Consider the following 23,647-nt stretch of genomic DNA (forward strand, 5'->3'; position numbering starts at 1 on the left):
GGAGTTTAGTGCAATGTAAGTTAGTAAATGAGTAGACTGACTTTATCTATGTTGAACTATCGAGTCGCTACATGCAAACAGTGACATAGCAAGATTTAAATGATTGCATTTCTATCCACCTCTTCTTGATTTTTGTATAGTAGGCGAACAGTTTAAAATTGACAACACAGCTGGGAATAAATATTTTTTCCCAGTTGTTAATCATTCTAATTGTATTTAATATAGCATACTAAATTATAAAACTATAAATATGTTCTCTGGACACAACAATCTTTGTTTCTGCTATCACAGATCTTTAACACATGTAACTCTTGTTAATATTTTTATCTAAATGTTTTCTAAAAGTCCAGCTATTTAAAACATTTCCTTTTTATAACATACAATATTGTGCAGGTGCATCATATCTAGTCTAGTGGTTTATTTCATCTGAAATATATACATTTTACTAAACTTCAATACTCTACATTTCTCCTCTTTCAATCACCTACTGCCATCCACTGCAAAAGTTGACTTTCAGTAACTTTCACTCCTGAAGAAACACAAGCAACAAGGAAAAATGTTTGTTGGGTCCCCAGATACAGAAAGAGCTCGTCACTACTCATCTATCTCAGCCCTGCTGCAAGAAAGACAAATCTACAGGCTGCCGCTTGAAGCTCAAAGCCCAGATAATTGATGAATGATTAGGCTACATCCTGTTGCCTAGTTGGGACAGATCAGTATGTGGAGTTTAACCCAATGAGCTCCTGCTTTATATAATTCAGTGTAGGCAACAGTGTCCCCGTTAAGTTTACAAAACACAGATCTTTGACCTAGTGACTGGACTTTTGAAAGACACGCACCATCAGCAAATCACACATTTCCCATGTTAAATGTAATCATTCAGTGACATTTTGGAACATCTTATGTTTGTGTTCATCTGCCATTTACAGTAACATTACCTGTATACAACTAAACATGTTACAAAGGGTTGTTCTTTACCAAGAGCCAGACAGACCTACATGTCCTTCAGCCTTACTATTTTTACATGAAATGTGGCCAGATGTGCGTGGGGGATTTGAAGAAATGGTCAGAGATTTTAAATAAAAATTATTCTGGCTTGGAAAACCCAAAGCAAGGAGTGCGAGAACATCCCATCAGGTTTTTGTTGACCTTAGCTTGAAGCAAAACCAAAGCTTGGGCTGCTACATGTAATAATTTTGATGCTCAACTAAATGAACCCCTCCCACACTGCTTTGACCCTTTTAAACTAAACAAAGACAGCACATCCATGTGAGGGAAACAAGTTTATTTCAACATTGAAGACAAATACACTTTTTCCCTGTATATTTTCAAATGCAATTTACAAGTCAAAGCTATTCACATGGCGCCATCCCAAGGGCAGAGGGCTGATGTTACAGGCGCCTCACTGGCAGCAGCTGGTGTCACATGTCTTCCCTTCACACACGCAGCCAGAGGCGCATTTGTTGCAGTTGGGCGGGCAGCACGGGCAGCAGCCTGAAATAGGAAATATATATAGAAACCGTGATTCAAAAGCAGTCGTGGGGCCAATAAGACTACCACAAAAAGATTTTGCCCATTTTAATATAATGCTGAATGCCACAAAAACAAGGATGCCCTACTGCATCTGGTCACATGGCACAGGATAGGCCAACATGCTATTCTGACAGATGTATAAGCAAGAGAGGCAAAGTGAAGGGGATAAAGAGTTATGGCAAAATAGTACATTCTTATTCAAAGCACACTGCATGCAAACGTAAATAATTTGTGTAAGGGCATCAGAATCAGGTAAAAGTAAAAAGAGAAGATTTGTATAGCAGTGAAAGATCTTACAACCAATACAAAAAAGTGCATCAATAGAAAACTATTAAAAAGTAATGACTAACATGTCCTTAAACACATCATAAGGTGAAATGTAAAACAAGTACATTGAAAGTAAAATGGTCACAGCTAAGACGAATCAGGAGTTTATATCAAGTAACCCTTTGGAAAGAGAATAGTAGATTTCAGAAAAACAACCTTCAAGAACATCTACCTCAGCCGTAGGGGAAACTTTTATTATGAACAGTCACTAGGCCTAAGCAGAGTATAGCCCATGAAAAATATTTAGGAACATATCTGATCAAATAACCTTTGAATTGGAGAAAATTGAAAAGATACATGCTTCTTCACAAGAGCAGGGAAGTTATTGTACTTACTCTTCTTGCAGCACGTGGTACATGAGCAGTTTGTGCACTTGCAGGATTCTCCGCAGTTGCAGGTGCCACCTGGAAATTAAAGAGGCGCAGATGAGCTTCACATGATGCTGATAACAAATAAAACACAACAGACAACTACCATCAGGGGACACGTTCAAACACAGAGGAGAGCACTTACTCTTGGAGCAATCGCAAGGGTCCATGTTTCAGTTGGCGTGTCTGGTCTTCGCGAGGAGATGCTGTGTGGGAAGTCTGAGACGAGTCTGTGTTGTGGGAATGTGGGAATGGGCGGCGTCTTTATAGCGTCCTCGAGACAACAGGACCGGGTGCAGACTGATTGTGTCACGCAGCTCGCGGGCTCCTAGGAGATGATTACAAAGGGGTTTGTGCACACGACTTCTTGTTTACCCGGTGACAGTTGTGGGGTCTGAACATTACGTAAGCGCCCCTCAGTGGCGTGTGAGGTCAATCAAGCCCTGCACTCACAGCGTCCGGGTCTCCGTTGTAACTGTTGTTTACGCATTAAACGGGGCCTGAAATAGACGTATTCGCCACTTCCAACGCAAACGTTGTGATATACGTACACTTTACGGAAGATGTGCGCACCTGTACGGAAACTCTGACGCATGTTGGAGACGAGAGGGAGTTAGCAACGCAGATGGTGAATCTGGATTAGAAATACAATGTGAGAGGTATCATGACAGGTATCACATGTAATGTTACGTTATATCACAGTTTACTTTGCACTTATATATTATTTGTATCATAAACAGTCAAATCAGGAGTTTTATTTGTGATTTAGTGAGCCATGACTAAGGCACATTTCAGTATGTTAAAGATATAAACCAAATTATACCTCAAATCAAATGTAGTTTAATATTTAATCAGTACTGTCGTCTCTCTTCAGACCAGAGACCGGATTACTGACACGTGGTCAGATGTGACAAACTGTAAACAGCTGTCAGAGCTCAGTGCAGCAGAGGAGCCACCTCACCTTCAAATCTTCACCACCTCCACATAATGATTGTTTAAATGATCAAAGTATGTAAATAAAGGCAGTGACAGCTCTCATACAATAACTCCATCTTCTATATCAGTTCTCATTGAAATGCCAGAAGATGCCGGTTTATAAATCCCATTGTTCTCCTAATTTGTCGTGTATAGCCGTTTACTTATTTTTATCAGACATTGGCCAATGTTTCCCCTGATCATGACAGTCTGTATGATATACTGTATATCATTATGAAGAAAATGTGTAATGTGCTTACAATTTGTTGTACTATCCTCGCACATGTTAGTGTGACTTGTTGACAAATCTGAATGTTGGGGACTTCCTCTGAAAAAATAGATTTATAGAAAAGATTGTTCCTAAATAATTGAGGTTACACCTTTCTGAGCACCACCATTTAAAAGTGGCATAGATTCGGCTGCTGTGCACTGTTAATGTAATATAATTAAAGATGTCTGTATGCTATTCAGACATATGCCGACAATCATGACAGTGTGAATCACTGGAGAAGCCAAATGGAATGCAGCCATCAATTATTTCAATAACACCAGAGTGTACCCTACTGTGAAATGTCAACATGTCTGTGAGTAAAGGTCAAATCATTATTTTGGATAGTGATTCATTTCAGCAAATATTTGTTTCTGTTAATCATTTAGTGTTGGAAACGATAGACATTGTTTATCAGAAAAGCCTCGAAGATGTCTTGCAACAACTTTGTTTTATGATCCCAAACACAAATGTATAACATTTAGAACATTTCTTGATAAATTACTTGAAGGAATGTTCAGAATTATTCCATCATTTAGACTAGATAGTCCTATTTAAGACATTTTAAGTGTGAACCAACACACATGTTCAAGACCTCAGCAGAGTTGACTGTTTTTCCAGATCACACACCTGAAGACTTGCAGACACCACCTGAACGTTACACACACATGCTTCAAGAAATACCAACAACAACAAAATCAGGTTAATCTGGTCTTTTAATTTTTGTACAAAATAAAACAAATGTTTACCAAAATAAAAAGGTGTACAACATCACCATCTTAATATGGAGCACCTACACATCATCAGTCCCGCATGGATATGTCCAAATATTGTCCTTTCCATGTACTGGAGCGCTCTGGCTGACAAACTACTGCCCGATACTTGACAGTGAATATCCGCTGTGGATGATGGTTTCCAGGGGTCACCGCTGTGCCCCTCATCGAGCCTCCTCTACTTGAACTGATTATCAATCAGGGTGCCCTTCACCTTCGCCTTCTTGACCTCCAGCTCAGACAGCTCCTGCAGCCTCCTCTTGCTCATGCCCTTCCTCTCCAGCTGCTTCTCGATCACTTTGGCGTTCTGGGCGTAGGAGTCCGCCACCTCCCTGGCCTCGATCTCCTCCTCCTCCTCGTCGATGGTGGACACCGTGACGGAGCTGAACTTGCCCATGTCCTTGGTCCGCTTGGTCATCATCACCCGGACCTTCTTGGGAGCCTCCGGCTGCTTCTGGCTGTAGTTGCTGGTGTTGCCGAAGCCCAGACTGAACTTGACCACGGCTCCGTCCACGATGAAGGTGGCCGTGTGGTTCTTCGCCTGGTGCTGGTAGAAGAGCAGCAGGCCGCACTTGCTGCACTTCTTGCGGTGCTGCCTCTCGATGCCCTCGGCCCGCTTGAGGAACGCGCATTCGTCCTGCTCCACGTTGCAGAACCTGTGGGCATGTTTGGCCGCGTCGATCACCCTGGCTTGGTCCCGGGGCCTCATGGGCAGCTTCTCCACCTGGCAGTCCAACACCAACACCATCTGGCCGCACAGGCAGTAGTAGACGTGGAGAGGCTTTTCCCCATCGTCGTACTCCTCTCGGTCTCTGGTGTCCGAGCAAACAACACTTCTAGACACGACCTTCGGCATCTTTAGTCGCTCAAACTTGTTCTAGTACCAGGAAGTCGCCGCCTAATTCAGTCCTATTGTTGAGCCGCCATCTCGACAAAACACTGGTTGAAATGTTTCGATCCGACGCAATACTTCCGGTGTCCGTCACTATTACTGTTCCGACTCGAAACAAAACGTTCCGCGGACCTGTAGGTCAAATGAACCCCTCTGGTGGCAGTCACTCATTTGATGACTCAGCCTCAGAATATATAGATTACATGAGTTACATTTTGCCTAGATGACAAAGTTGCTGGTTTATTAATTACATTATCCAGGCTTGTAAAAAGCCTTAAAGTAAAGTCAGTTTTAGGTTCACTGGCTTCCTTGCCTTTTACTATTTGGACTATAAGCCGAACCAAAACGTGCTTCGACCACGCTGAATTATTTCGCCTATCCAACAATTGACAAGGGAGGGGGTTATTGCTCAACCCAAAACAAATTGTTTTATCTAGTTGAATTTAAGTTTATGGAACCTAGTTAAGATTATTGAAAGCCATGCAGGTAAACGCTTCCAATGTGCACACCAGACTTCAGGCTGTGCAATGAGTGACTATTTGACCTTTGGACCAACCGTGGTACTTACCAGGACTGAAGAGAATTTCAGCTTCTTTAACTGTGTGTGTGTATATATATATGAGAGAAGGAGCGAGCAGATTACTTTATAGTGCAGCAGCACACCCGAGTCACACCTCAGTTAATTTTATATCGAGTCATGAAAACCGACACGTTGACCTAAGCAAGCTAAACCAAGACACAGAGTACAGCCACATTAGGGTATGAAGTTTATTTCAACATTTAAAGAAAATACAATACACATCGTTCTCTGTAGACGTTTGCAAATTCAATTCACAAGTCAAAGTTGTTCAGATGGCTCCATCTCAAGGGCAGAGGGCTGATGTTACGCCTCACTGGCAGCAGCTGGTGTCGCATGTCTTCCCTTTGCACACGCAGCCAGAGGCGCATTTGGCGCAGTCGGTTGGGCAGCACGGGCAGCAGCCTGAAATTAAGGCAGATATAAACAGTTATTAAAATTTAGGAAAATTCCTTTGAGATCAGTATTTTTGTTTTGTATCCACTACAGACACTGCATCTTTGAGCAAAAGCTGGTGATTTGAGTGACTATGTAAACAGGGTGTCTACAGGAATAAACCAGTGAAATTTAAGACTTTTTAAGACTTTTTAAGACCACGTCTAAATAAAATTTAAGACCTAACGTACGAAGGAAATATACATTAATCTAAATTAATTAATTCAAAGTAAACACACTGATGTCTGTTCAAAATTAACAGTATGGTGTAATGCAAAAGGATAACACAAATGGCATTGCTGTTGTAAATTATATTTATTAATACAACATTTTCTGAACATTTAAGTCCCATGAACAAATGTCTATAAAATCAAGTAAATATATTTTTTAAATACGTGCAACATAGTTCCTTTTGAACAAAGAAATCTATAAAATAACATAAATAACATTTCCAGCTGCTTTTAAAATGCAAATACATAATAGAATGTATGTGTGTGTGAGTTAGTTATCATGTCTCTATGTGATGGGTGTGTGTGTCACAGGTTCATACGTCTCCTCCTGAGCTTTTGTGAATATACTAGAAAACAATCCTTTTCAAACTGTATGAATACAAAAACTTCCAGTTGACATTTGGTCCATTCTCCTGGAAAAAAGAAAGAAAAGGCAGACATTAGCCATACAACAGTCACCACATCTCTTCATGACACCACCACTTCAGATTAATGTCAGGCTGGATAAATATGAATGAATACTATTTTTACAAATTAAGCAACGCGAGCCATCTCTTGAGCCTAGTGAACACTATGTAGACATATTGACAGGTAAACACCACTCTACTACCATTCTAAAACTATTTTTAATTAGTCTAATTAATGTGTAGTGCGCCTATGCATAGCTGTTATTAACTTGACACACGAGTAAAGCTTAACTATATGATACACATACTCATATACATGAGGATAGTTAATACATATATTTATGTTAGACTTACTGTGAGATGCTGAAGTAGGTCCTGGGCGTGTCATGGCCCATGAGCTCCATAGGATCCTGACGGGACGTGGTCATTTCACCAATAGCGCACATGAAGTCCAGCCGTCTGCTCGCGGTGGTCTGGTCCAGAGTCTTGTGGAACAGAATGAAGAACGCACCGCAGCGTTGGACTTCGGTGATGAGCTCTTTGTTGCACGGCGTTGGATTTCCTCCGGTGACCTCCAGCGTTGTAGTTGACATCGTTGCTGGCGGCGGAGCAGGAGCTAGCCCCGCGGGCTGCTGGCGGCCTTCGCCAGTCTCTGTGCTTCTTGCTCTGCTCGTGAGATTCCACCGCTGGAAAGTCTCCCGACACACAACGCAGCTTCAGAAGCATTTCACCGACCGTGACCAGAAACACTCGTTCTTTTCTAGCCGTTGTTGAACTTGCATCCCCCCCATGTTTTCTAAAGTAGCCGATGCTTCACGTTGTAGGGGATGGGACCGAATACGCGGGGCCCCTTTAAGAGAAGGGGCGTGGCCCCAGTGACACCAGAGACACCGCAGAGCGACCGGAGCAAAATACGGACCTGGCGGAACAGATTGCCTCATATTCGTAATGACATGACACCCAAAAAATTTAAGACCAATCCAATCTGAATTTAAGACAATTTAAGGCCTTATTTTTAGGAAAAGCAATTTAAGACTTTTTAAGACTTTTTAATGCCCCGCAGACACCCTGGTAAATACACCATTACAGATAATGTACACCTTTGTTCAAATGCATTGAGACAATTATAACCACCTTGACATTTAAAGAGGCAAGTTTAGATTTTTTAAACTTTTGTTGAAAAGACGAAACGCAGCCAATAGTCACTCTGAATGGAAGAAGATGAAATCAGATAAATTACTCGTCATGTAATCGACATAAGGTTATTGTACTTACTCTTCTTGCAGCACGTGGTACAGGAGCAGTTTGTGCACTTGCAGGATCCTCCGCAGTTGCAGGTGCCACCTGGAAATTAAAGAGGCGCAGATGAGCTTCACATGATGCTGATAACAAATAAAACACAACAGACAACTACCATCAGGGGACACGTTCAAACACAGAGGAGAGCACTTACTCTTGGAGCAATCGCAAGGGTCCATGTTTCAGTTGGCGTGTCTGGTCTTCGCGAGGAGATGCTGTGTGGGAAGTCTCAGACGAGTCTGTGTTGTGGGCATGTGGGAATGGGCGGCGTCTTTATAGCGTCCTCGAGACAACAGGACCGGGTGCAGACTGATTGTGTCACGCAGCTCGCGGGCTCCTAGGAGATGATTACAAAGGGGTTTGTGCACACGACTTCTTGTTTATCCGGTGACAGTTGTGGGGTCTGAACATTACGTAAGCCCCCCCCTCTCGCAACACCAAGGCTATGGCAGAATACTATACACGGACGTGAATCAGTGTTTAGTTGTGAGGTAGTTTATATCGAGGCAGTCATGGACATGTATTTGTGATGTTCAACAATTCAAGATATCAGGAGCAGTGTCGTCCTCCCACGCGTTCTGCACCCGTCACGTGTTCCCCATTGTTGGTGTGCACACGGTGCAAACAAACTGCCAAGTGTTGGGTCTTCTCGCGCTCCTCTGCACACGGCCGTTTCAACTAAGCGCTCGTGAGCAAAGTAAATAGACTGATGTAATATGCTGCCTTTACGTACCACGTGCTGTGGGAAATATCTAACTCAGGAGTCTTTTGCGTTTGAAAGGCTACTGCAAAGACAATGTTTAGGTATGCGCTACAAAACGAATCAGCGAAGTTTCTGTTAATAACCATGATCACAATTTCATGGTGAAACTGAAGTTAGTAGTTTGTTAGTAGCCTGGATTATAATTGCACTTCTCCTGTTGTTTTGAATCCTAAATAGATCACACGTGTACTCCACTTCAGCTAAATAACACGACTGTAGGCTGCTATTATGTGGCTGCATGTTTACTATTCTTCTGCTTAGCTGGAAGACATACACGCAGTTATCTGAGCGTTTACCTCTAACGCTTCTCGGATGTCGGAGCTTGGAGCGGGACCCTGAAGGCAACATTGTCCCTTTTTTGCGCTCGCCACCATCTCATTGCTCTGAGTGTTTTTCCACTGAGTGCGTGAGTTGTTAATATGTGATGACTTGACGAAAGTGAATCACTTCAGGAAAGAAAGGATTTGGAGCCGAGTGCAACTTTTTGTGATTTAAAAAAGAAGACAGCTATTATATCAATGAATAGAAAAGAATCACAACACATGAATTCAAGTTTACGTAAACGTGCCTCTTTTTAAAATAAACTACTATAATATCAATGAATTAAAGTTTACATGCCGTTACGAGAAACGTGACTCTTTAATAAACTACTATAATATCAATGAATAGAAAATAATCACAAAACATGAACTAAACTTTTGAGAAGCGTGCCTCTTGGGAGGAAAATGGATAAACATAGAATCACACATTCTGCAAATATACCAAAATGACACAGAAAATGAATAAATGAAACACGTTTTTCATGCATAACAAATGTACCCCTGTGTTTGAATATTTCACTCAATTTAAGTGAATTATTCTATAGAAATAGAGAATGCGCGATGCTGTGATGAAATATATTTTGGATGATTTAGGGGAAACAACACATACTGAAACATAAACAGCCCTGAGGTTTACTTTTTTGTCTTTAGCCACTTTAATGTGACTTTATTGTGAAACTAAGTTTAGGTCATTTCTGATTGCACAATCAGCGGAATCGACACGTTTACAGCGTGATTGTCACAGTGACTCAGCAGGACGTTGGTTTCTGATTCTTCATTTGGTCTGTTCAGACTCAGTTTGCATTCTGCCGTATAACTTAAACACAACACCATTTAAACGTTGTTCATGAATCCCATGCCACTGTTTGGAAAGACACGAAGACGCTGCCCACCGCACAGAGAGGTGCTGTTTGTGTCAGAGACCGCTAGAGGGAAACATCTACACGTTAATATTCATAGATAAGGGTTGTTTCCTATGAGGGGCCGTGAGGGACATTATTCAGAATACCCTCTCACACACACAACTGAAATGCTCTCACACACACACACTAGTGAAATGCTCTCACACACACTACTGAAATGCTCTCATACACACAAGTGAAATGCTCTCACACACACACACAACTGAAATGCTCTCACACACACGGCCCCTCATAGTTTCCCCTCGTGGGACAGTGAAGAACTATCCCTCGTTATGCCATTTGTATTTCATGCGCGCATTTAAAAATAAGGCAGTCTGCACTCAATTTGGCTTCAAACCTATCAGCTAAGCCATGTGCATGGAATCAATCAATCTTTAAATCTAATATGTATAAGTTATTGAATGGGAAATTGAAGATTGACGCACACGTATGACCTGTAGTATTTTCACGTTGAAGGAGCACATAACCTAAACATGATCACTGTATATTGTCACCTCTCATCACAATATATAATACATACTCATGTGGATTTATGTTCAGTAATGTAAGTATTAATATCCAAAAATAACTAGAAAGCAGCGAGTGGAAAGAGGAGCTTCTTGCATGAGATCATCCACCATCTTGTTCAGATTATCTGTGCTAGAGTTAAGATCACAAACCACTTGTTTCTTGCTCAATGAGACATGTATTCAGTGTACACGTCTGGAAGTGTTGACATGCAGAGCAACTATACAATAAAGGTGAATAAATATGAGTTTTCCTCCTCATCAAACTCACACTTCTTACTTTGGCTATGTGTGTGTGCGTGTGGGTCGTATATATGGTGTGTGTGTGCGTGCGTGTAAAGGTCAGAGTTCAGGGGCCGGTTCAGGGGGAATTGGATCCCTAAACCCAGTATGGGGCAGGGAACATGCCCTGCAAAGATGACTTACTCACAAGTTATTTTATTTAGCATTTACGCAGATGGTTGTTCAACAAAAAGGCGATAGAAGGTTTCATTCATGTGATACAATTTCTGATGATTTATGGATGTGAATATCAATGCATCTGATGAAGACATCAGTTAATTTGACTTGTTTCATACATAATCTAATATGTCGTATGTATGATGAAACACATTCCTTTACTTGGAATCACATGAATTATTAAATACGAGCTAATTTCCATCTAAAAACAACCATTAATAAGCTTTTTAAAAGACCGCGTGTGCCACAAACTCATGTAGAGCAGATCCGACTGTAAGATGGATTCTTGCTGTCACTGAGCTCTGCATGGCTCTGAGCATGCGCTGGATCTGGTTTCACCAACGCGTGTTTCTGTTTCCCTCGAAAACTCTCCCAACTTCTAAGAATAGTTGTTCTTCTTGGACTGCATGGTGCATTAACATCAATATAGGACGCGTTTCATTCTTCAGTAAACAATTTGATCCGTTAAACCCCATGGTTTCTGACGACACACACACACACACACACACACACACACACACACACACACACACACACACACACACACACACACACACACACACACACACACACACACACACACACACACACACACACACACACACACACACACACACACACACACACACACACACACACACACACACACACACACACACACACACACACAGAGAGCCCTGTTTTCACGGTGATTAGCATAAGGTCATTTCACAACAGGTGGCCTGTGTCGATGGTCTGATGGGTCGGGGAGCAGTTCATTCATCATGTTCAACAGAGCACATCAGAAACCAGCTCAGGACTTTGGTCTAATCAGCACCAGCTGGGGGAAGAGGTGCTGGGTCCAGTTAACAAACATCCTCCTCAAACACGTACACTTGTGTTAGTAGAGGGGTTAAAGAAGGGGACTTGCATTGGGACTGTGGCCAATTGCTGGGACCAGGTGGTTTCATTTCATTGTCTTGAAACTAAGCTCTTTTTGTTCTCACCTTGCTGTTTCATACAATGTTGAGTCTAAGCTGCCCATCTTGTCCAGGCTCGTCTCAAAGGCAGACTTTTAGAGCATGTGTCGAGCCTCGCCTCCCTTACCAATCTGTCATGTGTTCCACATATACCGACCGGGTAGCCGGGGATCATTATGGCCAACTGGGAACACCCATGTTCCCAGTTGGCCTCGACTGTTACCAGCAGCCTCCCTCTGCTTCATCTTTGACTCCTTTTGTTGTGTTGCCCTGCACATGTAACATAGCCGATCTTATCCAGTTCACCTTTTAATTTGGTTTAATTAAATATATTTTCTGGAAACTTGGTCATGGCGTGTCTCTTATATGTGTGTGTATATATATATAATCTCTCTATATCGCTTCATCCTCGCGGGGCGCTGGAGCCGATCCCAGCTGACATAGGGCGAAGGCAGGGGACACCCTGGACAGGCCGCCAGTCCATCGAGGGCACATATAGAGACATACAACCATTCACTCTCACATTCACACCTATGGGCAATTTAGAGATCAATTAACCTGCTGCATGTCTTTGGACTGTGGGAGGAAGCCGGAGAACCTTGAGGGGAACCCACGCTGCCATATATATTGTTTGAAGGTTCATAAGCTCAAAGCGTGGACGCAGTATCCGCAACTTCTGTTCAACGAATCAAAATTAAATTCATTGCCAACTATTCTAATAATCGATTCGTTTCTGCAGCCCGAGTGCAATCATAGCATCGATTATACACGGCTATGTCGGCCTTTTGTCTGTATCTGACCAGATGACTACAGAGTTTCCTCTATACAGGGTTCATACACATTTTGAGCGATGGATTTCCAGGACTTTAAACCAAATTTCCATGACCAAACTGAAATCTCGGTACAAACATGAACAATTTAGAAAATGTTGCGTATTGAGAGAGCGTACGCCGGCTTATATTTTGAGCGTCTTTCTTTAAAAATCATAATTATTTCAAACTCGGCGTAAATGAACATGTGATTACAACACATTTCCAGGACTTTTCCAAAACTTTTATGATTTAAGTTTTTTCCATGACTTCTCCAGGCCTGGAAGTGACCATTTTAAAATTCCATGACTTCTCCAGGTTTTCCATGACGTAAGAACCCTGTCTATGAGTATGAACAATTGAAGAGTTCATATTTTATCTTAATTCATGGAATAATTATTTTCCTTAACTAAAAATAATTAGCTCAAGATCCACCAGGATGTAGCCATTTTGCATCAATTGTGTTTCATTTCGTACACTTGTGTGCATTGTGACCTCATGATCATATAGGCTCGTCGTCAAACGAGGCTACTGCTACTCGTGTTAGGCTGGATATGGGTGAGCGGGGGGTGCATCATCTGGAAAGAGGTTCACCTGGTCCAGCCCCGAGACATGCTGCGATAGGCCGATAGGCTGCTCGGGGGCGTTTGAGGATACACTGAGCTCCTCTCTCCTTATGGATGAATTTACATCTCTCCATCGTACATAACTAACTCTGCTTCCTCTCCGGAGTCCTTGTGACTCCACGTCTCATAGGGTCCATTGGACCTGGCTGTGTCTGATGCCTCCTGCAGTGGACCTGCTGATGCGCATGTCAGTGGGCTTTCCTTCACCGTCTGCAATGTAGCCAAAATAATTCAAGATTTGACTTCTGGCACTTTTTTCTACTAAAAGCTGAGGACGGTCGACAAATGCTCCGGCCATTGACGTCATTTTGTCTGCCCAGCGATCACCGCTGTGAGTGAGCGCTGCCTGTAGGTGTGAGAGCGCTGAGAGGCAGCATGACAGGGAGCGGAGCGGTGAGTGCACTCTGATCCACACTATTTTAAGGAAGTATCGATAATAAAAATATGCAAAACCGTATCGGCACACCGTGCAACCCTACGACTAATATATCACTTCCACCTGCTTCACAGTTAATGCTGCCCACCTGCTAACCATTGTACCGCTCCATTCCCTTCTTACGCCTGACTTGGCATGAGAAATACAAACTACATACATATCTACAGGAAATGTGAGTTTATTCCGACACAGTTCAGGTACGGATTGATATAATCACAGCGTAGCCTTCAGAACCGAACGTGTCGTGTTTCATGTGTGGAGAGGAAAGGCTCATCAGAATATCTTCCATGACCAGAATAATCTTTCTCTACAGTTTTCAAAAAAGAGAAAAGAAGCCCGTCAGGCTGGAAGCCTTACTCCATGGAAACAACCAACTTATTGAGTTTCTTGTGTGTATTGTACATCTGTTATCCCAAAAACATCCACCTCTGAAAGCCCCTCGTGACAAATTTTAAACCCTTTTTATTTTTAATTTAAACTAACACTTTGAGGGAAGATCTTATCAGCTATAGCTAATTATTGTCACTGCCGTGGGTTACAAACACTGTATTTCCTGGTTATCTGGCCATCGCAATCTCCAGCAAGCCAATGTTTAAACAATATATGCTCATCCAAATACAGTTCCTTTGAGCCATTCGTCTCTCTATTGCTTTGATATCTGAAACAAGCATTTCACAAAAAAAACTCCATGTTGGTGAGTATTTCTTTGACGAAGCTAAACTAGGAATGTGTCACGAGACCACAGAGCTAGCCCTTAAATGGACTCGTGGCTTATTAGGTCATTCATACCTGTATGTCAGTATCTTTGACTGGCTCCAGGGGCTCAAAAGTGGTGGCTGCACTCAGACTTTCCAACCGCTGAGAGATGTGGAAGATGTCTAAACCTCTGGAACCAAGGAGGATTGACCTGAGAGGAAGACAGAGAGGTGATGAGAATTAATGAATGTAACGAAAGGATTTAACTGAGAGCAAGACTGACGACACACGGTAGTTTAGCTTCACGACCGCTAGAGGTCACAAGAGACGTTGCTACTATTACAAAACTCCCTCTTGGTTAAAGATCATGGCAGCTCCAAACCAATCACCCAGGGTTTGTGTTTGGACATCGATACAGACAATACAACAAACAATCAAATTAATGGTATTTATGATATGATATTCCTTTATTCGAAGACTGAATATGTTAAGCATGACTCAATGATTCATGAACTCACACATTTCTTAAAACCAGAAACCTATATTGCGTAGATGTGTCACAGGGATCATTAAAAAAAGTGTAAATGTGCTGTTGCATTTAAAATGTCGTCAGCAATTTGGCTGTAATTGCACCAAGTAATATCGTAGCCATGGCCAATCCACCCAACTGTGAAAAGGTGCAACACATATTTAGATTTCCAGGGTTAGGAGGTTATTCAATTAGGAGAACATGATATCAAATGTCTTTAAATGTCATCTTTTATAAAAAATGAAATTTCAAAACATAGCAATATATTATTACCAGAATAAAAGGGGCACATCAACGCTGAAGGTAAGTAGTCATTTAAAATGGCAAACAACTCACAGAAGCCGGTGTATTTTATTCCAACCTGCACAGGTGTTGTGAACACTATACAGGGATAACAGATGTTCTGACTGTGTGGCATGACTTTGTGCATGGGACATATTCCTTACGCTTTTACGTCCGCAGCATCTTGCGAGGTGCGGGTTAGGGTGCGAGAACGAAGCCTCTCCCCCGCCTGCTGGATCTCCTGGAGGTTCCTCTCAACATGCGGCAGCTCTGACACGGCTTCTGTCTCCGCAGCGAGCTGCTCTGCCTGCTGCAGCAGCTCCCCGAAACCCTCTGCATCCATACCTCTAAAGAGAGAGAGAAAGCGCGCATGTGAGAAAAGACAAATAAACTATATGTTGTATTTATAGTATTCTAAATATAACGGAGATTCTGCTTTGTTTTCTTGTTTATCTTCTGTGCTCCGTCACATTATATTTGGCATCAATTACTATGAGCTCAAAGTGGCAACTCTCCCCTTCAATTTGAGCAGTCACATAACAACTTAGTGAACAACTTTTTATAGATGGGAATTATTTGGAGGAATACAGAATTATTCTAAAAAATGTCTTTCTGCTTCGATAGATGCAACAACAGAGGGACCACTCACGTTTTGAAAGCGATAAATGAAATGTTAGTGACCAGTTCATCTGCCCTCAATTCAACAGATGCACACGTGTTTTACTCACTGAAGACTTTAAGGACTCATTGACTGAATAATTCAGCAGGAAGGAGTTACTAATTGTAAAAAAAAAAAAACTTATTGAAATAAAAAGGTAGCACTTTACCCATGGTCATAGTTGCATTTCAAATACAACATGCTATAGTACAGAGCAAACACAACCAAAAACACCCGTCGCTGAGTAAATAGGGACATTGTATGAATTGAGACGACAGAAATATAAATGTACACATCAGGAACACAACTGATCCACCTAGGATTACATTATCTCATACAGATGTTAGTTTTTGCAGCTCTATACATCTGACCTCGAGCCCTCATAGGTCTCTTCTGTTTCCTTTCATCACTTGGCATGTAGCCTGTATAGACATATGCACACCATTCAGTTTGTATCGCATTTTCTGTCTACTTGATTCTTTTTAAATGGTTCAAGGATACCAGGCAGTGATGCCTGCGGTGAGGACGCACACGGTTTCTTGTAGTTCTCCGATATGCAACATGTAGTCTTAACCAATGCCATGGACCATCACATTAAAGGCATATCGTACAGAGCACGTGACAAACAAACGGTGTAAGCTACGTGAAGCCCAGACACAGATCGATAACATAAATTATTTTGACAGCTGACACAAACATCATGACAAGTGCAGCGCGCGCGCACGGAGTGGTTATTCGCACAACGCTGGCACCTCGGCTAGCTAGTTTATAAACTATCCTTCCTTGTGACAACAATAGCAACACATACACTTGTTGTGAAGAGCACATTCGCGAGCAAAGTTACAACTATGATGACCACCTCGTGTTTAGTTAGCGTGACTTTCCGACACAGCTGAGTTCGCTCCACTAGTTAGCTTCGTGTCAAAATGAATGGCGCTAGTTAGCTGGCAGGCTAAATGGCTAACGCTCTCTCGCGTGCTCACAGTTGTTTACAAACTTATCTTTTGACACCTTCACGTTTAGTCGCATAACAGACAGACTTGATACCTGTTGTGTGGGACTGACGTACGTATGGTGCTGCCCGTACCCCCGGGTGAAAGTGTTCACAGTCGGTTCAATGTTGATGAGCCGAGGTAACGGACAGCCAGCATGAACGTGTGTTTGTTGGCCCGGCGCTTCTGGACTCGATGCTGATTGGATGAGCGCCGAACCGGAAGTGGCTCTTGCTCGCCTTCTTCGAGATGTGAAGAGTCGCGCTGCTCCGCCAGTTGAACGGGAGGACCGTGAAAACATACCTGCGCGCGCATCGTAAAAAAACCCACGCCAGTCAACTGAAAGAGACCCGTGACAAATCTCCTGTCTTTGGTTTAATTTCAAGGCCATTTTTGTGTTAGTGATATGACAACGTGTGATTGTAGGTTGTTAATGGACGTTGTTTCTGCACGAGAATGTTGTGAATTGTATAACCATCGTAAAAGTTATATTAGATTAGATTGATTCAACTGATATACAGGTTATATTATATTGTATTGGTAGCTGTTTCATTGTAACAATGTAATCATCTTTGAGATGCATTTGTTTATAGATTCAGCTTATTACAGCTACCTTTAAATGTTCAGGGCCAGCAGGTTAAGCAAAAAGTCAGCACTCCTTTGAGGTCAAGAGGTCATGTGAAATAACAGGTTTACTGACTGAAGGATAAAGCACCAAACTTACTGGTATCAAGGGAGTTTAGTGCAATGTAAGTTAGTAAATGAGTAGACTGACTTTATCTATGTTGAACTATCGAGTCGCTACATGCAAACAGTGACATAGCAAGATTTAAATGATTGCATTTCTATCCACCTCTTGATTTTTGTATAGTAGGCGAACAGTTTAAAATTGACAACACAGCTGGGAATAAATATTTTTTCCCAGTTGTTAATCATTCTAATTGTATTTAATATAGCATACTAAATTATAAAACTATAAATATGTTCTCTGGACACAACAATCTTTGTTTCTGCTTTCACAGATCTTTAACAAATGTAACTCGTTAATATTTCTATAAAAATGTTTTCTAAAAGTCCAGCTATTTAAAACATTTCCTTTTTATAACGTACAATATTGTGCAGGTGCATCATATCTAGTCTAATGGTTTATTTGATGTTTATTTAATCTGAAATATATACAGTTTACTAAACTTCAATACTCTACATTTCTACTTCAATCACCTGCCATCCACTGCGAAAGTTGACTTTCAGTAACTTTCACTCCTGAAGAAACACAAGCAACAAGGAAACATTTTTGTTGGGTCCCCAGATACAGAAAGAGCTCGTCACTACTCATCTACTTCAGCCCTGCTGCAAAAAAGACAAATCTACAGGCTGCCGCTTGAACCACAAAGCCCAGATAATGAATGATTCTAGGCTACATCCTGTTGCCTAGTTGGGACAGATCAGTATGTGGAGTTTAACCCAAGGAGCTAGCGCATTATATAATTCAGTGTAGGCAACAGTGTCCGTTAAGTTTCCAAAACACAGATCTTTGGCCTAAGGTGACTGAACTTTTGAAAGACCCACATCAGCAAATCACACATTTCCCATGTTAAATGTAATTGACATTTTATGTTAGTGTTCAACTGCCAGTTACAGTAACATTACCTGTATACAACTAAACATGTCACAAAGGGTTGTTCTTTACCAAGAGCCAGACAGACATGTCCTTCAGCCTTACTATTTTTACATGAAATGTGGCCAGATGTGAGGGGGGGGGGGGGGGAGAAATGGGCAGAGACTTAAAATAAAAATTATTCTGGCTTGGAAAACCCAAAGCAAGGAGTGCGAGAACATCCCATCAGGTTTTTGTTGACCTTAGCTTGAAGCAAAACCAAAGCTTGGGCTGCTACATGTAATAATTTTGATGCTCAACTAAATGAACCCCTCCCACACTGCTTTGACCCTTTTAAACTAAACAAAGACAGCACATCCATGTGAGGGAAACAAGTTTATTTCAACATTGAAGACAAATACACTTTTTCCCTGTATATTTTCAAATGCAATTCACAAGTCAGAGCTATTCACATGGCGCCATCCCAAGGGCAGAGGGCTGATGTTACAGGCGCCTCACTGGCAGCAGCTGGTGTCACACGTCTTCCCTTCACACACGCAGCCAGAGGCGCATTTGTTGCAGTTGGGCGGGCAGCACGGGCAGCAGCCTGAAATAGGAAATGAAATATATAGAAACCGTGATTCAAAAGCAGTCGTGGGGCCAATAAGACTACCACAAAAAGATTTTGCCCATTTTAATATAATGCTGAATGCCACAAAAACAAGGAAGCCCTACTGCATCTGGTCACATGGCACAGGATAGGCCAACATGCTATTCTGACATGTATAAGCAAGAGAAGCAAAGTGAAGGGGATAAAAAGTTATGGCAAAATAGTACATTCTTATTGAACGCACACTGCATGCAAAAGTACATAATTGTGTAAGGGCATCAGAATCAGGTAAAAGTAAAAAGAGAAGATTTGTAAAGCAGTGAAAGATCTTACAACCTCAATACAAAAAAGTGCATCAATAGAAAAAACTTAAAAAGTAATGACTAACATGTACTTAAACACATCATAAGGTGAAATGTAAAACAAGTACATTGAAAGTAAAATGGTCACAGCTAAGACGAATCAGGAGTTTATATCAAGTAACCCTTTGGAAAGAGAATAGTAGATTTCAGAAAAACAACCTTCAAGAACATGTACCTCAGCCGTAGGGGAAACTTTTATTATGAACAGTCACTAGGCCTAAGCAGAGTATAGCCCATGAAAAATATTTAGGAGGGAGAGTTTTAGGAACATATCTGATCAAATAATCTTGGAATTGGAGAAAATTGAAAAGACACATGCTTCTTCACACAAGAGCAGGGAGGTTATTGTACTTACTCTTCTTGCAGCACGTGGTACAGGAGCAGTTTGTGCACTTGCAGGATCCTCCGCAGTTGCAGGTGCCACCTGGAAATTAAAGAGGCGCAGATGAGCTTCACATGATGCTGATAACAAATAAAACACAACAGACAACTACCATCAGGGGACACGTTCAAACACAGAGGAGAGCACTTACTCTTGGAGCAATCGCAAGGGTCCATGTTTCAGTTGGCGTGTCTGGTCTTCGCGAGGAGATGCTGTGTGGGAAGTCTGAGACGAGTCTGTGTTGTGGGAATGTGGGAATGGGCGGCGTCTTTATAGCGTCCTCGAGACAACAGGACCGGGTGCAGACTGATTGTGTCACGCAGCTCGCGGGCTCCTAGGAGATGATTACAAAGCGGTTTGTGCACGACTTCTTGTTTACCCGGTGACAGTTGTGGGGTCTGAACATTACGTAAGCGCCCTCAGTGGCGTGTGAGGTCAATCAAGCCCTGCACTCACAGCGTCCGGGTCTCCGTTGTAACTGTTGTTTACGCATTAAACGGGGCCTGAAATAGACGTATTCGCCACTTCCAACGCAAACGTTGTGATATACGTACACTTTACGGAAGATGTGCGCACCTGTACGGAAACTCTGACGCATGTTGGAGACGAGAGGGAGTTAGCAACGCAGATGGTGAATCTGGATTAGAAATACAATGTGAGAGGTATCATGACAGGTATCACATGTAATGTTACGTTATATCACAGTTTACTTTGCACTTATATATTATTTGTATCATAAACAGTCAAATCAGGAGTTTTATTTGTGATTTAGTGAGCCATGACTAAGGCACATTTCAGTATGTTAAAGATATAAACCAAATTATACCTCAAATCAAATGTAGTTTAATATTTAATCAGTACTGTCGTCTCTCTTCAGACCAGAGACCGGATTACTGACACGTGGTCAGATGTGACAAACTGTAAACAGCTGTCAGAGCTCAGTGCAGCAGAGGAGCCACCTCACCTTCAAATCTTCACCACCTCCACATAATGATTGTTTAAATGATCAAAGTATGTAAATAAAGGCAGTGACAGCTCTCATACAATAACTCCATCTTCTATATCAGTTCTCATTGAAATGCCAGAAGATGCCGGTTTATAAATCCCATTGTTCTCCTAATTTGTCGTGTATAGCCGTTTACTTATTTTTATCAGACATTGGCCAATGTTTCCCCTGATCATGACAGTCTGTATGATATACTGTATATCATTATGAAGAAAATGTGTAATGTGCTTACAATTTGTTGTACTATCCTCGCACATGTTAGTGTGACTTGTTGACAAATCTGAATGTTGGGGACTTCCTCTGAAAAAATAGATTTATAGAAAAGATTGTTCCTAAATAATTGAGGTTACACCTTTCTGAGCACCACCATTTAAAAGTGGCATAGATTCGGCTGCTGTGCACTGTTAATGTAATATAATTAAAGATGTCTGTATGCTATTCAGACATGTGCTACATTCATGACAGTGTGAATCACTGGAGAAGCCAAATGGAATGCAGCCATCAATTATTTCAATAACACCAGAGTGTACCCTACTGTGAAATGTCAACATGTCTGTGAGTAAAGGTCAAATCATTATTTTGGATAGTGATTCATTTCAGCAAATATTTGTTTCTGTTAATCATTTAGTGTTGGAAACGATAGACATTGTTTATCAGAAAAGCCTCGAAGATGTCTTGCAACAACTTTGTTTTATGATCCCAAACACAAATGTATAACATTTAGAACATTTCTTGATAAATTACTTGAAGGAATGTTCAGAATTATTCCATCATTTAGACTAGATAGTCCTATTTAAGACATTTTAAGTGTGAACCAACACACATGTTCAAGACCTCAGCAGAGTTGACTGTTTTTCCAGATCACACACCTGAAGACTTGCAGACACCACGTGAACGTGACACACACATGCTTCAAGAAATACCAACAACAACAAAATCAGGTTAATCTGGTCTTTTAATTTTTGTACAAAATAAAACAAATGTTTACCAAAATAAAAAGGTGTACAACATCACCATCTTAATATGGAGCACCTACACATCATCAGTCCCGCATGGATATGTCCAAATATTGTCCTTTCCATGTACTGGAGCGCTCTGGCTGACAAACTACTGCCCGATACTTGACAGTGAATATCCGCTGTGGATGATGGTTTCCAGGGGTCACCGCTGTGCCCCTCATCGAGCCTCCTCTACTTGAACTGATTATCAATCAGGGTGCCCTTCACCTTCGCCTTCTTGACCTCCAGCTCAGACAGCTCCTGCAGCCTCCTCTTGCTCATGCCCTTCCTCTCCAGCTGCTTCTCGATCACTTTGGCGTTCTGGGCGTAGGAGTCCGCCACCTCCCTGGCCTCGATCTCCTCCTCCTCCTCGTCGATGGTGGACACCGTGACGGAGCTGAACTTGCCCATGTCCTTGGTCCGCTTGGTCATCATCACCCGGACCTTCTTGGAGCCTCCGGCTGCTTCTGGCTGTAGTTGCTGGTGTTGCCGAAGCCCAGACTGAACTTGACCACGGCTCCGTCCACGATGAAGGTGGCCGTGTGGTTCTTCGCCTGGTGCTGGTAGAAGAGCAGCAGGCCGCACTTGCTGCACTTCTTGCGGTGCTGCCTCTCGATGCCCTCGGCCCGCTTGAGGAACGCGCATTCGTCCTGCTCCACGTTGCAGAACCTGTGGGCATGTTTGGCCGCGTCGATCACCCTGGCTTGGTCCCGGGGCCTCATGGGCAGCTTCTCCACCTGGCAGTCCAACACCAACACCATCTGGCCGCACAGGCAGTAGTAGACGTGGAGAGGCTTTTCCCCATCGTCGTACTCCTCTCGGTCTCTGGTGTCCGAGCAAACAACACTTCTAGACACGACCTTCGGCATCTTTAGTCGCTCAAACTTGTTCTAGTACCAGGAAGTCGCCGCCTAATTCAGTCCTATTGTTGAGCCGCCATCTCGACAAAAACACTGGTTGAAATGTTTCCCCGATCCGACGCAATACTTCCGGTGTCCGTCACTATTACTGTTCCGACTCGAAACAAAACGTTCCGCGGACCTGTAGGTCAAATGAACCCCTCTGGTGGCAGTCACTCATTTGATGACTCAGCCTCAGAATATATAGATTACATGAGTTACATTTTGCCTAGATGACAAAGTTGCTGGTTTATTAATTACATTATCCAGGCTTGTAAAAAGCCTTAAAGTAAAGTCAGTTTTAGGTTCACTGGCTTCCTTGCCTTTTACTATTTGGACTGTAAGCCGAACCAAAACGTGCTTCGACCACGCTGAATTATTTCGCCTATCCAACAATTGACAAGGGAGGGGGTTATTGCTCAACCCAAAACAAATTGTTTTATCTAGTTGAATTTAAGTTTAGGGAACCTAGTTAAGATTATTGAAAGCCATGCAGGTAAACGCTTCCAATGTGCACACCAGACTTCAGGCTGTGCAATGAGTGACTATTTGACCTTTGGACCAACCGTGGTACTTACCAGGACTGAAGAGAATTTCAGCTTCTTTAACTGTGTGTGTGTATATATATGAGAGAAGGAGCGAGCAGATTACTTTATAGTGCAGCAGCACACCCGAGTCACACCTCAGTTAATTTTATATCGAGTCATGAAAACCGACACGTTTACCTAAGCAAGCTAAACCAAGACACAGA

General features: G+C 42.2%; 3 protein-coding genes and 1 long non-coding RNA gene across 6 annotated transcripts; all 4 read right to left on the minus strand.

Annotated features, from left to right (window-relative positions):
- Positions 1 to 4,169: 4,169 nt before the first annotated feature.
- Positions 4,170 to 5,175, minus strand: LOC130194969 (STING ER exit protein). Its single transcript, XM_056416196.1, has one exon. The coding sequence runs from the start codon at positions 5,098 to 5,100 to the stop codon at positions 4,423 to 4,425; it is 678 nt and encodes a 225-aa protein (XP_056272171.1). The 5' UTR covers positions 5,101 to 5,175; the 3' UTR covers positions 4,170 to 4,422.
- Positions 5,176 to 6,444: 1,269 nt separating this feature from the next.
- LOC130194971 (uncharacterized) lies at positions 6,445 to 7,290 on the minus strand. Its single transcript, XR_008831995.1, has 2 exons — positions 7,140 to 7,290; positions 6,445 to 6,791 (listed from the first exon to the last, which is right to left on the minus strand). It is a non-coding gene; the product is annotated as an uncharacterized LOC130194971 (long non-coding RNA).
- Positions 7,291 to 8,060: 770 nt separating this feature from the next.
- Positions 8,061 to 17,249, minus strand: LOC130194970 (nuclear pore complex protein Nup93-like). 3 transcript variants are annotated; one of them, XR_008831994.1, is made up of 5 exons: positions 17,098 to 17,227; positions 15,557 to 15,739; positions 14,675 to 14,792; positions 8,239 to 8,421; positions 8,061 to 8,129 (listed from the first exon to the last, which is right to left on the minus strand). XR_008831994.1 is itself a non-coding variant. In XM_056416198.1 (4 exons), the coding sequence occupies exons 2-4, from the start codon at positions 15,733 to 15,735 to the stop codon at positions 13,510 to 13,512; spliced, it is 447 nt and encodes a 148-aa protein (XP_056272173.1). In that variant the 5' UTR covers positions 15,736 to 15,739; positions 17,120 to 17,249; the 3' UTR covers positions 11,750 to 13,509. The 3 variants fall into 3 exon arrangements, 2 of the variants coding, with proteins under 2 accessions (XP_056272173.1, XP_056272172.1); XM_056416198.1 differs by lacking the exons at positions 8,061 to 8,129; positions 8,239 to 8,421 and adding an exon at positions 11,750 to 13,659 and having other exon boundaries at positions 17,120 to 17,249; XM_056416197.1 differs by lacking the exons at positions 8,061 to 8,129; positions 8,239 to 8,421 and adding an exon at positions 11,751 to 13,659 and having other exon boundaries at positions 17,098 to 17,249.
- A 4,687-nt stretch (positions 17,250 to 21,936) lies between these two features.
- On the minus strand, positions 21,937 to 23,153 carry LOC130195600 (STING ER exit protein-like). The gene is given in 2 exon segments (XM_056417225.1): positions 21,937 to 22,438; positions 22,441 to 23,153. Coding segments are annotated over 2 exon segments (675 nt in total). The 5' UTR covers positions 22,867 to 23,153; the 3' UTR covers positions 21,937 to 22,189.
- Positions 23,154 to 23,647: the final 494 nt, after the last annotated feature.

Source organism: Pseudoliparis swirei, chromosome 6 (assembly GCF_029220125.1).
Source record: "Pseudoliparis swirei isolate HS2019 ecotype Mariana Trench chromosome 6, NWPU_hadal_v1, whole genome shotgun sequence".
NCBI classification, from domain to species: domain Eukaryota; kingdom Metazoa; phylum Chordata; class Actinopteri; order Perciformes; family Liparidae; genus Pseudoliparis; species Pseudoliparis swirei.

What these genes read in the sequence shown, in the direction of transcription:
- LOC130194969 (XM_056416196.1), bottom strand. Translation starts at nt 5,100, where the DNA reads ATGCCGAAGGTCGTGTCTAGAAGTGTTGTTTGCTCGGACACCAGAGAC.
- LOC130194970 (XM_056416198.1), bottom strand. Translation starts at nt 15,735, where the DNA reads ATGGATGCAGAGGGTTTCGGGGAGCTGCTGCAGCAGGCAGAGCAGCTC. An exon ending in GATGCTGCGGACGTAAAAGC is followed by an intron (nt 14,793 to 15,556) that starts GTAAGGAATATG and finishes TCTTCCTCTCAG; the next exon opens with GTCAATCCTCCTTGGTTCCA. An exon ending in TCAAAGATACTGACATACAG is followed by an intron (nt 13,660 to 14,674) that starts GTATGAATGACC and finishes GCTACATTGCAG; the next exon opens with ACGGTGAAGGAAAGCCCACT.